This window comes from Rattus norvegicus, chromosome 7 (genome assembly GCF_021556685.1).
Source record: "Rattus norvegicus strain SHRSP/BbbUtx chromosome 7, alternate assembly SHRSP_T2T, whole genome shotgun sequence".
NCBI classification, from domain to species: Eukaryota; Metazoa; Chordata; class Mammalia; order Rodentia; family Muridae; genus Rattus; species Rattus norvegicus.
Window position 1 is genome coordinate 115,047,172 of NC_141540.1, and position 14,571 is coordinate 115,061,742.

General features: G+C 51.2%; 2 protein-coding genes across 7 annotated transcripts in view; one reads left to right on the forward strand and one right to left on the reverse strand.

Moving 5' to 3' along the window:
* Dennd3 (DENN domain containing 3) overlaps positions 1 to 3,970 on the forward strand; it is a 57,662-nt gene extending 53,692 nt beyond the window's left edge. For all 5 annotated transcript variants that reach the window (XM_087557407.1, XM_087557404.1, NM_001427258.1 and 2 more), the window contains 1 exon segment: positions 2,437 to 3,970. In XM_087557407.1, coding sequence (XP_087413533.1) covers positions 2,437 to 2,637 — 201 coding nt within the window. In that variant the 3' untranslated portion in view covers positions 2,638 to 3,970.
* An 8,248-nt stretch (positions 3,971 to 12,218) lies between these two features.
* Positions 12,219 to 14,571, reverse strand: part of Slc45a4 (solute carrier family 45, member 4) — a 68,269-nt gene continuing 65,916 nt past the window's right edge. The window contains exon 8 of one of the 2 annotated variants that reach the window (XM_087557403.1): positions 12,219 to 14,036. In XM_087557403.1, coding sequence (XP_087413529.1) covers positions 13,671 to 14,036 — 366 coding nt within the window. In that variant the 3' untranslated portion in view covers positions 12,219 to 13,670. 2 annotated transcript variants of the gene reach the window in all.

Below are 14,571 nucleotides of genomic sequence, written 5' to 3' on the forward strand. Positions count from 1 at the left end.
TGTGACACAGGTTGTCATGTGCCTCAGACTTCATAGTGCTCCGTCTGGTGAAGGACAGCCTCGCTTCCCCTCAGCTGGAGGCCCAGTCAGCGCCAATTCCAGGTGTGGGCAGGCTAGCTGCTCCTCAGTGGAGACCTGCCTTCCACACAGCTTTTGGTGCCTGACAAGGCCATGCTTCACCGTCTTGGCTCACGGATGTGCCTCTCCCACTTGCCAGTCCTCATGTGGCACCTCTCTGTGTTTCCTAAGGGCCCAGGCCACTGCAGCTGTCCACATCCCACCCAGGACTCTTTCCAAATAGTCCTGCATTCTGAAAGGGTGGCCGCCTGGGAGACAATACTTGACACAATGGTCGGCCCAGTTCACATTGTTCCCGCTTACACAATACAGTCACACCATCATCCCCAAGTCCTGGAGTCCCAGCCTACTCTGTCACTGACTCAGAGGGCCAAGCCTTAACTGAGGACAGCTGATAACTTCAGCCTTCTACCACTGCAGCCAAGAGCTTGAGAAGGGAGGTTTCTATAGTCTATGGCCAGCATGCCCACAGTGCCAAGGAGAGGGTTTCTAGGAGAAAAGGGTGTCTGGGAGCGGCGAAGACAAACAACTCAGAGTCAAATCCTGGGTCCGAGATGATGATGACCTATGTTCTGCCCCAGACAGCTTTCCCACCAGCTCTTTCTCTGGTCTGCCCTTTCTGGAGATCTGTCAGATCGCTTTCTAGTTTCTGCTGGAGACCGCTCTCCAAGCAGTTCACTCTTGCTATTCTAAAAATTCTCTGGATAGCTCACCCCTTGCAGATCATAGCCCAGTCTTTTATTTACATATCAGTCAAGTCATTCAACCCAAATTCCCATTTGATTATCCCATGAGTCAGCATCCTTAGACCCCAGCCCCTTCATTCTTGGGAGGCAGCACGCACACATTTTCTTTTAAGGTTGCAAAAGAATTCAGAGATCTGCCTGCCTCTGTTAAGACAGCTGATAGCTGAGTGGGACCTGTCCTGAAATTTCCATTTCTACCACCTCTGGGCCTAACAGGGTGACCCTGAACTCTAGAATCTGTCTGCCTTTGTAAGTGTAAACAAAAAAACTTAGCTGGGTGGGACCTCCTTCGATGACCACTCCCTAAATCGCTCTCCTTTCTTAATATCTTTCTGACGAGTTGGCTCACAGTGTAGCTGCCTCTGTTCCTTTTTAGAAGCCCCTTATACAATTCATATTTCATCCTTGTATTTTTCCATAGTTGGAAAATTATATATTTTTGAACTCATGTTTTAAGAGTTCTTTTCCACAGCCTTAAGGTCTGTCCTGAAGGTCCCAGCATTTGCCATTCTGCTGAGACATCAGACTCATGCTATCTCTGATTATGATGGACTCATTAATGATAATAGGAAGGTCATTTTTTAAGTAATTTTTTTTAAGATTTATTTATTTTATGTATGTAAGTACACTGTCACTGTCTTCAGACACCAGAAGAGGGCATCAGATCCCATTACAAATGGCTGTGAGCCTCCATGTGGTTGCTGGGAATTGAACTCAGGACCTCTGGAAGAGCAGCCAATGCTCTTAACCACTGAGCCATCCCTCCAGCCTTAGGGAGGCCATGTGAGGAGGACATGAAAATACGTACATTATTATAAAACAAGCCTTATGCCCACAGCAGCCATCAACACTCATGGAGGCCCACACCTGCTGGCCTTGTCCCAAGGGCAGGAAGCATGTCATTCTGTCCCTGCCAAGGCCATGCTGCACCCGGCCCCACAGTTCTGGGCTTGGGGTGAGGCGTGATGTGGGCGGTGCCTGTGGGTCTTACCTGGCCAAGCAAAGAGCAGGAGGGACTGAAGGCCTATTGTTCCCCTAGTCCCCTCTAGAGCTCCTTTACTGACCTCAAACCTCCCACAGAGCCCCACCTCCTGCAGGGCTTAGCAGTTCCAAGAGAGAACACTCATCCCAATAAGACCATGAGTGTGGTCTATCCTGGGTCCCCTTCTGTGTAAAATGCAGCGGTGGAGCAGGCCAAAGGTAGACAGTCTATGCCCAAAGGGTAAATCGTAATGAAAAAAAAAAAAAAAGACAGATGTGACAGGTCCCAGCCCTGCCCAACATGTGGCAAGGTGTGGCCCTATTGTGTGGAAGCCGGGCTGGAGTCTGCTGTTCTGCTGTGTGGACTTGCTGTGAGGCTAACACATGCACGCCACTCAGGCTCCCGTACCGCCCTCTCACAATTACAGCTCAAGTTGCCCTCAGCCCATCTCAAGTCCAGGACACAGCATGAGCTGTGGCCACATTGTCCCGAGGGCTCTCAGACCTGAAGGTCTGTCCTAGGCTGTCCTGGTGGCCCAGCCGCTTAACCAGCAGGAAGGACATGTGTTTGGGGAGGTGCATCTGTCGCAGTGCACTGAGCTTCAAGGGAGTGTCTGTTTCTTTCCCACAGATCTGGGTGGGCGGCAGGGGGCTGTCTCAGGGAAAAACCCGAGGGAAGATCTACGTGATGGACGTGGAGAAGGTGACGTTGGAAAAGGAGCTGGTGGCACACTCGGACACCGTGAGGACCCTGTGTTCCGCTGAGGACCGCTATGTACTGAGTGGAGCAGGCGGGGAGGAGGGGAAAATCGCCATCTGGAAAGTTGAGTGAAAGCTCCGTACTGAACCGGTGTTGTCCTGTGAGGGGACGCCCCCCTGTCACACCACTGTGGCCGTGGCTAGCCAGTTGGGGCCTGTCTGCTCCAGGGGCCCTTTCCTCCCTGGGTGAGCAGCTCCATCGTATTGCTGACAGCCTCTACTGTAAAGTTACCTCACGTCACCCAGAAACTTCCAGAATCCACACCTGGGAGCCAGCACCTCAGCTGCCAACCTGGCATGTGACCTGTGGTCTTCAAGGCTGGCCTCTCTCCCTTCCCTCTTCCTGTTTACTCTGCAAACACTCGGGCTCAGTGGTATGTGATGGCCAGTATGTCACAGCCACAGAGCCTTTCAGGTTTCTACAAACTTCCTGATTCCAGAGAGGCTTCTGAGTATTTGAAGGTAAACACCAAGAACTGGCCTGCACTGGGCAGGTGATTCCCCCTTCAAGGAAGGGAACCAAGGCCTGCCCCAGGGAGGGGACAATACTGGTCAGGCTTGTCTGTGTAGAAATTGGGCAACTGAGTGGCTCTGTCTTAGCATTAAAATTTTGATGAAGACCAACGACTACAGACAAGAAAGTCACCTCAGAAGCACATGTATGCGTGACTGTCTCATTGGCTCATAGCCTATCTGCAGTGTGTGTCTCCTGCATGTGTAAACGCCTCTCTATTCAACTACACATAGCTATCTGCACCGAGGTTTGTGAATGTGTTTACCACACTGATCCAATGTCATCCTGGAAATGTTCTGTGAGGTGGGTTACATAATGGCTGCTGGACATAGGATATGGCCTATTTCCTGTGTATCCTTCTGTGAAGATGTTCTGCATGGAGCCCTCTGGATCCCCTGCCTTGGGTTTTCAAGACTCCATGTCCACCACTGGAGAGTGGAGAGGCAGTCACTAAGAAGTTACAGAGGGGTTGGGGATTTAGCTCAGCGGTAGAGCGCTTGCCTAGCAAGCGCAAGGCCCTGAGTTCGGTCCTTAGCTCCGGGGGAAAAAAAAAAGACAAAAAAGAAGTTACCAATGGTCTATGCCTGTCTCTGACGTCAGGCCAGGGTCCAGAGGTACGTAGCCCATGCATGTGAAGATGCGGGTAAGGGCTTGACTGGTCTGCACCACTGCCTGCAGGTTCCCTTGAATGTAGTGCAGAGGATCTCAGAGCCACACCCATCCCTAGAGTCTGTGTTCCCTGAGGGGTGTTCCTTATGTCCAGAAGGACAATGTCGGTCAAGGGCACGGATTCAAACTGTCTTTGTAAAAGGCGATTCTAAGTTATTTAATGCCAGTCCGTGTATGACCAGGTGTTTACAACTTGTGATAATAAACCCTTTTTGTTAACAAATGCTGGGCACTCGATTTGGCTGCTGTGAACGGATAGGGAGGTCTGGAGCCTGGAAGTTCGTTTTCTTTGCAGTGCTTGGGATGGAACCAGGGTCTGTCTCTTCCTGATGAACAAGGGCTCCAACACCGAGCCACATCTTCTCAGCCTTGGAGACGTCTGGAAGTTGAACACTTTCACTTTTGTGACAAGGCTCCAGGGTGGCCTCAACCTCCAGCTCCTGCCTTAATCACCCAAGTGCTGGGGTGACAGGCAGGCCAACTATAGCTGGGACACATGGGAGACGGCTTTTAATTTCTCTGTTTATTCTAAGCACCAATCAAGTTGTTCCAAATTGGACTCATTTGTGGTGATTTTAGCTTCTACGATCTCATATGGAGCAACCAACTGGTACAGAGAGTCAGAGACTTAGGGAGTAGTCACTTGTACCAAGAGGAGACACAGTAGACCACAGTGGGGCTGTTCTCTGGTACCCAATGGACCGGAGTGAGCACATGGCTTCGCATTTGTGAGGGAGCCTTGTGAGGGATTGAGACGAAGAAAAGGTACGCTTCGATGCCTTTGGTTTTTTCTGTGTCTTGGGCACAACCAGTAAGGGAGGGGTGAACTCATCCTGATGAAGAACGTGTCTCTCTGGCTCTGGATCTTTCCTTGAGGCTAAGGAGAAGTGTACCTGCTATGGCTCTGCAGGGTTTGACAGTGTTCAGGGAAGGGCAGGACAGGGGCGTAGCCAACTGTGCATCGCTGACATCTCCATGTGAACGGCTACAAAACAAAACTCTTACAGGATGACCTACCAGGCCAGGCAGTGGTGGTGTATGCCTTTAATCACAGCACTCAGGAAGCAGAGGCAGGCAGATCTTTGTGAGTTTGAGGCCAGCCTGGTCTACAAAGTCAGTTCCTGGCCAGCCAGGGCTACACAGAGAAACCCTGTCTTAGAAAAAAAGAAAAAGAAGAAGAAAAAAAACCCTACCAGGCACAATGGTGCATGCTGGTAATTCCAGCACTCTAGAAGTGAGGATCATAAGCTCAACGGTTGTGTTGAGAGCCAGCCAGGACAATTCAGTTGAGAAAAAGCCAGAGAGGGGCTGGGGTAGAGCTTAGTGTTTGTGTTAGTTATGTTTCTTGCTGTGACAAATTCTGTGCCACAGACAACTTAAGGAGGGGTTTATTTTGGCCCACAGTTTGAGGGTCTGGTTCATTCTAGTGGGGCAGGTTGTGATGGCAGGAGAGAGTGGGACAACTGGTCCCATTATATCTACCCGTAGGAAACAGACACGGGTGACTACTGGTGCTGAGCTGGGGTCCTAACCCTTGGGATGGTGCCCCTTGCATTGTATTAAGTGTGCATGGAATATATTCTCTGGTTAAAAGAGAGAGACTGCCCGACTACATAAAAATGATCCAACTGGGCTGGTGGGGTGGTTCAATGGGTAAAGTTTGCTACCAAGCCTGGTAACCTGAGTTCATTCCCTGGGCCCCACGTGGTGGAAGGAAAGGATGGTTCCCTCTTGAATGTCATTGTGTTGTCTACTAGAGAGATAGTTTATAAAAACATGGCTGAGAGAGAAGGGCGAAGGACGGGATGCAAGTAACATGCACACCATTCCTGTGGCCGGGCTCCTGTACGATGCAGCTGCCTTCAGCAAACAGTGACTAACTGCCAACTTAGAAAGTGAAGGCAGGGCTCAGGGGCTCAAAGGTCATTCACAACACGTAAGCAACTTCGAGACCAGCCTCAAAGAAAAGAAAAGAAATGACAGTGTCTCGTACTTAGTAAAATGAGCTACTAGAGACATGAAACAGACTAGAATGTGGACAAACCCCACACTACAGATGGAGACTATGACATTTCTTTCAGTGACTGGTGGAACCCCAAGGGTGTAGAATATCCGATAGCAGCAGTGTGGAGGGAAGGCTCAGAGAGCTGCAGCAGATGCTTGACTAGGTCTGACTCCCATAGATCAGGAATGCGCTCTCTGACCACAGGGAGTTAAGAAAGGTTCTAATCCTGCTCAAGAGGCAGAGACAGAGGCAGGCCAATCTGTGTTCAAGGCCAGCCTGGTCTACAGAGTGAGTTCCGGGACAGCCAAGGCTACACAGAGAAACCCTGTCTCAAAAACCAAACACCAACAAAAGGTCCCGATCCTACAGAACATGCTCTCTGACTCCAGAGTTTAATTAGATACCACTACGCTTGGTTTATGAGGTGCTGGAGTTTGAGCCCAGGGCAGTAAAGCCCTAAAGCGACTGGGCTACATCCTTGGCTCTGTTCATGGTGTTTTAAAGTGTTCGCAGCTTACAAAGGGATTTCCGAAGACAAAGCACCTACTAGGTACACACGTGACAAGTAACAGTGAAGACTCACTACTCTTCCCAGGCTGGGAAACAGGCAGGGCGTTTGCTCTCACCTCTAGGGCACACTGCATGGAGGAGGCTGAGCTACTGCACTAGGAAAGACAGAGAGCATAGAGAGTGGACTGGTTAGGTGTGGTGACTCATGGTTATAATTCTAGCATTTGCGAGGCTAAGACAGGAGGATGGGCAGGATCTTGAGGCCAGCCTGAAGCTATAATGTGAGACTTTGCCCACCCCCACCAAAAGCACAGAGGGAAAACAAGGGCTGAGGGATGGTTCAGTGGTTCAAAGCACTGGCTGACCTAGAGGATCCAGACTCAGGCCCCCGCACCCACTCGGCCTCTTCTGGCTTCTTTGGATGCCTTGCAGGCACGTGGTGCACAGAGATTCATGCAAGGAAAACACTCATCCACATAAAATCAGAAGCTGCAAAATAACAGCTAAGAAAGACCAGTCTGTAAGGACCATGGCTGTCTTCTTGCAGACATCACTGTCTGCATAAACCTGAGAAACTCAGCTCGGTTGTGGGTGTGACGTCAGGACACAGGATTGCAGCAGAGAAATGGAGCTGTTTTAGCTGCACTGACAGTGTAGAGCACCTGAGGTGGAAGGACAACCGATGGAAGATGGAAGGCCCGAAGACCAGTATCCTGAGAGCTCAGACATCCTGGACACAAACTTTGTAAGAGTCAGTCTCAAAAGACACATTGTGTTCATGAACTGCAAAGCTTTAATGTTGTAAAGGTGTTCTCTGCTAAGTGCCTGAGATTCACCAATTCCAGTGGAGCAGGGGGATTACACCACTTAAAGAAATGCTGAGAAAAACGTTTTAAAAAGAGATCAGAGGGGCTGTAGATATGGCTTAGTGGTTAAGAGCATGGACCGTTCTTCCAGAGGTCGTGAGTTCAATTCCCAGCAACCACATGGTGGCTCACAACCATCTGTAATGGGATCCGACTCCCTCTTCTGGTGAAGACAGCTACAGTGTATATAAATAAAGTAAATAAACGAGAGAGAGAGAGAGAGAGAGAGAGAGAGAGAGAGAGAGAGAGAGAGAGAGAGAGACCAGAGAAACAAGTCGCCCAGGAAGGTTTTTTTTTTTCTTTTCTATTTTTTGGAGCTGAGGACCGAACCCAGGGCCTTGCGCTTGCTGGGCAAGCGCTCTACCACTGAGCTAAATCCCCAACCCCTCCAGGACATGGTTTTTAAGTGTCCTTCCAAACAGCAGTGATGGAGAAAGCAATGATGGCATCTGTTGCAGCAGGTAAACAGGCCACAAGGACTCTAGGTGAACACGCAGAAGCAGGATAGCCCCTGGATGAGAGAGAAGCACAGGTGTGGGAAGGGTATGAAGCCCTTGCTGCACTGCATGTGATGGGAAGAATGCTACACATGACTCCACTGACACACAGTATTAAAATGGAAAAATAGAAATAAAAAGCCAGGTAAAGTGGCTCATGTATGTAATCCTAGCTTTTCTGAAGCTGAGGCAGGGGGGGGATCATGGTGAGTCTGAGCTATAGAACAGGCCACTGTTCCGAAATCCATGATATAAATGAATAAATGGGGGGGGGAAAGCCATAATTAAGGGAAAAAACTACATTTGACAAAAAGTTTAATTAAAATCCACAATATGTAAAAAAAAAATTTACAAATTAAGATGAGAAGCCCAACTGAAAACCGAGTAAAAGCACCTCACCAATGAAGCTGCTTGGACGGCTGTTCAGTGGGGCTGGGGAGGTGGCTCCGTGCTTAAAGGCGCTTGTTTCTGTTGCAGAGGCCGTGTTGGCTCACAGGGCCCGCCACTGCAGCTCCAGGGGTTCTAACGCTCCCTTTGCAGGCGCCTGTGCACACTTGTGAACGTATAAACACGCAGGCAAAACACTCACGAACAAGAAAGATGCTTAACATGGCTAGTTTTTGGCGAAATGCAACTTAAATCACGTCATTTGATGGCTGAGTGTGTGACGTCACGCGTTTTCATTAGCACAGAGACAAAGTGAACTTCCTCAGCCAGGAGCACTGTACACACCCATCACTTCAGAGTCTTATGGGCGAAGCCTATGGGAGTGACAGGAGACTAGGGAGGGGTTCTTCCTCTCAGTAGTCACTGCACACATACAGTCTTAGAGACTGTCCTTTGGGGAGCTAGGAGAGGATCCCAGTCCGGGACTGTCACCTCCCAGCGGAGGTTACTTAGGTAGGGTGTTTGAGTCACAAGTCACTCACTGTCATGGCTGCTGAAGAGGCCTGGAAGGTGCGGACTCTGGCTCCTGCAGCCAGGAGTGAGGTAGGTGCCCCTTTGCAGAAATTCCTTCCTAGTTGCCACCCTTGAGATCCCCTGGGATCTCAGGCACTCGGGGCTAGCAGATAGTAGGGTTGACACACCTGGTTCTCCCCAGTGGGGGAGGGGACCTGACTTGAGTGTGTGTAAGGTAGGATCTCAGGGTCCTGGGCCACTACCAGTATGTTCAGAAACCACCGTTCTTCAGCTCAACCAACTGCAGTATGCCCTTTAGAGCGCCACAGTAGGAGTTTGTAGCTAAAATAGCAGCAGCTTTCCATGGGTATGCATGACTCCAGCCCCATGCTCAGGGAGTGACCCAGGTTGAGAACCCTATGAAGGGTTGCAACTGTTATAAACCTTAGCGGGTCACCAGGAGACACACAACATATTCTGTCCCAGGAAGGCCTGGGACACCAAGGCTGTACACGCACACAAGGGCCAGCCCCCATCAGACGCCTCCCCCCTTGTTCATTAGGTCCTCTTGTTGCTCACCAGTTTTCCTACAGCAGGGAGGCCCACTAGGAACAGGCCCGACTGCTGGGGAATGAAGCTGCAGGAGCCTAGTTTGTGGGCCCTGGGGGAGCCCTGGGGACCCCGCTGTGCCTGCAGGCATTGGCCACAGCCAGGAAGAACTTTCTGCCTCTCCCTGGACTCAACAGGCTCCAGGCAGTCAGCCACTGGAAAATGACAGGACCACAATATCGCCTGCAATGATAACATTTATTGAATTAACCACAGCGTGACAGCAATAGAGGAGGGCAGGAAGGAGTCAGGCCCTACACACTGAGAGATGTACAGGGACCAGCAGCCCAGCATGTGACAAAGAAAGGACAAGGCCGGGGGGGTGGGGTGGGGGAGACGACACCTCTGGACAGCAGCAGACATAAACATCCACCTAATAAAAAACCAAGTCATGTGTGATAGTGCTTGCTCTCTCTAGAATCTGTTTCCTCATAAATCGTAACATGTGTTTAACACACACTTAACCATTGCTAAAATCAGCAAGAGCTATTACAGTGCTCCAACTTAGTAAGTTGATAACAGTTGTCCTGTTTCCAGTTCACAAAGGAACTAAATGGTTTTGTTCCGAGGTGCCTGGGGAGTGCCACTGAGGCCTAACAACTGTTCTTCCTCTGCAGGTCCCAGCAAGGACCTTCAGCAGGCAGCAGGGGAGGCAGCTGGGGCTCCTGGGTTGCTCTGCTCTCCTGGCGGCCCAAGGGTTGCCGCTGAAGAAGCCCTCTCAGGCCTCTGCCGTGAGGCTGGCTTTTCATGAGGTGGTGGTGAGCTACCGAGTGCACACCCCTGCCTGCCACGTTTAAGAGTTAGTCCAAAATGGAATAAAACGGACAGCAAGGCTGCTGTGCTGTGCTGGGCAGTCCCCAGGCACTCTCGAAAGCTCTGCTTATAGCTCACATGCACACAGGTGAGCCCATTTCTGGTGACAGCCATTTGAGGAGGACCCACTGGTAGCTTCACCTGCACAAGCCAGGTGCTGGTGGCTGAAGACAGAGGCTCAGGTGGAAGTGGAACAACTAGGGAGTCATGGCCTTCGGTGCGTGTGACGTTGACGAGTGCCTCGTCTCAGTAGATGGTGTTTTACAGCTGGCCGGTGGCACAAGTAGCCATGGTTGCCACATAGACCGCTGACCACAGACAAAGGGAGCCATCAACTCCATGGGCTGCCGAAGCCAGTGGCACCAGGGAGATAAGGGAGCCAGGCTGCTGCTGATGGAGGGGTCACAGCACTTTCTACACCACACCTTCTATGACATCTTCACCACTCCAGGAGGCTGCCAACCAGATCCTGCTCTGTCACTCCCAATTTTGCCCAAACCAGCCCCCATGGGGCCCTGAGGATCTTGAGGGTGGGAGTCTAAGGGCTGGGCGCCTGTGTGAATGTTCCAGCTGAGGCCATAGGCTAAGAACAGACCATATCCCACCGCCAGCTTACCAGATACCAGGAAGTGCCACCGTTCCATTCTGCCCCCCCCCCCCCCCCCCGTCAGAAGCAGGCTGTGGACCTCTTAACAACAGCTCGTACTCTCACGCAGGCAAACTTGGGTTACACATCTTAAGAGGCATCTCTTAAAAAACCTGTTGACTTTCACAGGCAACAGAAGCAGGCTTCAGACCATCACTGCTCCCTCCCGTGAGTAACCTGTGTGCAATTCTGTGGCCATGGAACGGTGAAATTTCTGCTAATCGCCTACTGCATGGTGCTTGCATGCAGTCTAAACCCCAAGGTGCTACAGAGCTAACTCCATTAGCACCCTCGGCATTGGCCACAAGTGGGCATCTGCTTGGCCCTGCCAGCCCTCTGAACCACCTTTCTTCTCAAGATGATAGGCCACGGAAGAGCTACTCGGGTGCACTCTCTGGGATCTCAACGCCCATGGGGCTGGGGTTGCAAGCCCAGGTTAGGAAACAGAAATACCTGGGGTAGTCTGAGCGATACAAGCTTTGGGCTCACCCACTGCAAAGCCAGTCCTCCTCCCTTGGCTTCTTTAACACATAGGCAATGGCCCTGAGAGTTGCCCACTGGTGCCATCTCAGAATAACCTCTCGGTGAGGGAAGGAAGGGCTAGGCAAAAGGGTCTGGCTATTTGTCTACCCCAGATGAGACAATATCCACCTTGATGTCTGTGGCTCACTGTATTTATCTACAAGGAAGCCCAGAAATCAACTCTATCACCACCCTTGGGTCTCATCCCAAGGGTCCTCACACTGACCAGACCCACAGACAGCAGCCTTTGGATGCAAACATCTAACAGGCTCAGACCTTAAAGAGTAGCATTATGTGCAGCCTGATCCAACAGCAACAAACAGGCATGCCCCTGACTGTTCTTACTGGGTATCAACATTTTACCAGTGACTTTGCCAAGACCTGTGCCATGAGCACAAAGTGTCCTTGTGTTACTTCAGATTACGGAGAGTGGAGGCCGGTATCTTAAGGGCTGGCCGACTGTTGGTGGGGATCCTATTATCTCTCGCTCCTGTGGGTGTGGTCTGTGCTAGACTCCAAACTTCCTGTCATTCGGCTTCGGTGAGCATGGTCTGCAGAAGCCTTAGGGTGGGGTGCTGTGAGCAGCGTGCGTCCCAAGACCCACACTCATTTCGATGGTTCCAGATTTTGGCCACCAGGTTTTGCCCACTTAAGTGTCCTGTGCATCCCTGCCTCCTTCTGTCCCCCTATGGCAAGGTGGAAAAGCAGGGTAGGTGAAAACAGAGGCTGTGCTCCTTAGTCTCAGGAAGGAGGGGATACCATCTTAAAACCAAGTTGCACAGGAGCGACCTTCCGAGGATGCTGGCTGGAGGAGCCCAGAAGCGCCTGCCCTAAAGAGACAGAGCACCCTGCTGATGGGGCTTAGCAGTGGGGCTGAACGCGAGACTTACAATTCTATTCTCAATGGGCAACACAGGAAACACTGGAAGGTGGAGCCAGTCCTCTGCGGGTGTAGGCTTAAGGGAAGACGCAGGCAGGTGGAAGGTGTTCCCTTGTACCCTGAGTGCCTCTGCTCCCCAGAGAGAAAACACTGAAGACGACACAGTGCCACCTGTGTGGGGAACGTGGCAAGACAGAGGCCAGCCAAGGACATAAACACAGCGTTCCTTTGAAGACACAGAAAATTCAAGTAATTTATTTAAAAACTGCTTACTTTCATCTTGAAATATATATGTGTATATATTTGCTTTAGAATGCTCATATTGCAGCATGATTCTCATGCATGTTATGTAAAAACACCAACGGAGGCAGCAAGAGCGCGGCTCTGACTTCACCTGGGTACCATCCAGGGAGGACCTCCCCTCTCCTGAGTGCAGACTGACTGTCTCATGAACCGAGACGGGCGTTGTTAAACAGAGGCCGTCGTTCGGAAAGTCTTACCCACAGCTGCAGCATTTGATGAGCCTGCTTCCCTGAAGCCCAAGTTTTGCTCGAGTGCAGAAACTGGAAACTGCACAGGGTTCTTGGGTCACCGACCCTCCTGCTCAGAGGCAGACGCTTGCTTCTCTTCGCCTTCCTCCTCATGCCCATCAGCAGGAGCAGGTGATGAGGTCACGAGATCTCAGTTAGGTTCCATCAAGGATCAATGTCACCCATGTGGCAGGGAGGTAGGCCCCGGCACCTTCACGTGCCCTGCTCTGATGCCACTGTCCCCACTCTCGAGGTAGCCTTGCAGCAGGATTGGGAGCCAATGCTCACCTGGAGCTCTGTGCCTGGATTCCCAGCCAATGTGTAGAGACAAGCTGAATGTCACGCAGAGCCAACAGCTGCCCTGTGGTGGCTTCTGGGGAGGACCACGTGGGTAGGACTGGACACAGACAAGCTTACACACAAGCACGCAGGAGGCACACTGAGAGTTCACATTCAGCCCTGCTGATTGGTGCTGTCCCTGGGTGGGATGTCTGGAGGCTGCCCTGGGGAATGGCTGCCTTCTGCTCAAACACCTCTGGGACCCTTCTCCAGCTTTGGTGTGTGGTCTTAGCTGTGCACAGGACTGTGAGCCTAATTCGCCAGAGATGCTGTTCTTCTAAGAAAACCACAGTTGTGAAAAAGAAAATACTGTTTCTAAAATAAACAGAAAAATACTCTGAGGCGCTGCAGTGCCAGATGCTGAGGTGTCCCCAACGGACCCCTGCCAGGCGATCTGGACACTGCACTGCTGCTGTCTGCTGCCTTCAGACGACACCTGCCAAGGGAGTCAGTGTCTGCACTTCCAGGTACTGGTTTAGAAATGCAGACCCTTACATTTTCTAAATTGCTTACTGACTATGTGTGAATATTTCACAATTTAAAACATGCAGAATGATATACCTGCAGAATAAAAGACAGCTGAAATTAAGTTCTTTTTCAATAAAAAAAAAGATTTCAAATGATTTTTTTTAATTGTGGGAAAGGTAATTAGTGTGATATTTTTGTCTAATAGCTCAAACCTACCCTACACCTAACACCTACTGACCTTGGACTGTGCTCTGGGAAGGAACTCCAGCTCGCATGGGATCAGCAAGCCTAACCCCCAGTGCATCCTGCCCTCCAGTGTGGAATGTACCAGCTGGGGCTCACACCATGGACTCCGTCTCCATCAGCCCCCGAAGGCCACCCTTCCGAGATAGCTTCAGGACAGTGGGCTTTTCAGTGCCTGCCCCACTCTCGCCTTCACCAGCGGCCCCTGAGGACAGGCCTTTCTGTTCCTCCTTAGCTTCTTCTGACACCTCAGGGTAGATGACCAGGAATGTGGCTGTCAGAAAGCCCAGGAACGAGCCCACAGAGGCCACTATGGGGATGACAACGATAGTATTCACAGCGTCGACCACGCCCCCAAGGGCAGATGCAACCAGGATCTGGGAGATGTAGACCTGACAGGAGAGGATGGCGCAGTCAATGCCAAATCCACGCTTGGAATTCCCCGGACTGTGGTGGACGTACTGCAAGAGAAGGGACACAAGGGTGAGGGTACGGAGAAGGCGGTCTTCACTAGCACCTCAAGGCTATGGACAGACCACACTGAGAGGACACACTTGCCTGAGCTGGGCAGCTAGCAGCTGCCAAGCTGGATTCTCCAGAGTCCAGCCTGGCGCTGGGCAATAGGGAGAGAGGTAGAACATTACCTCACAGGGAGGAACACAGAAGTAGTCCTACAACCTAATCGGGACCATTCCCAGAACACCACCTCCAGTCCCAAGAAAGAGAGGCAGGGCAGACACCTCGCCCTGGAGATCAGCTCCCCTTGGAGAGCAGGGAGCTCAGGTCACTCACGTGCACGCAGGCTCAGGTGACAGAGCAGGGAACACCAGCAGTCCTATTTGTTCATATTTCTTCAACATGATGTAAAAGTATGCCTGGGCAGGACATGGCTACATCACCCCAAGTCTCCAGAGGAGACTCTGTCCCTGAGCTATGGAGGCCAATCTACCCAGAAGATGGAAACCATAATCAGATTTTAGACTTGTGTACTCCACA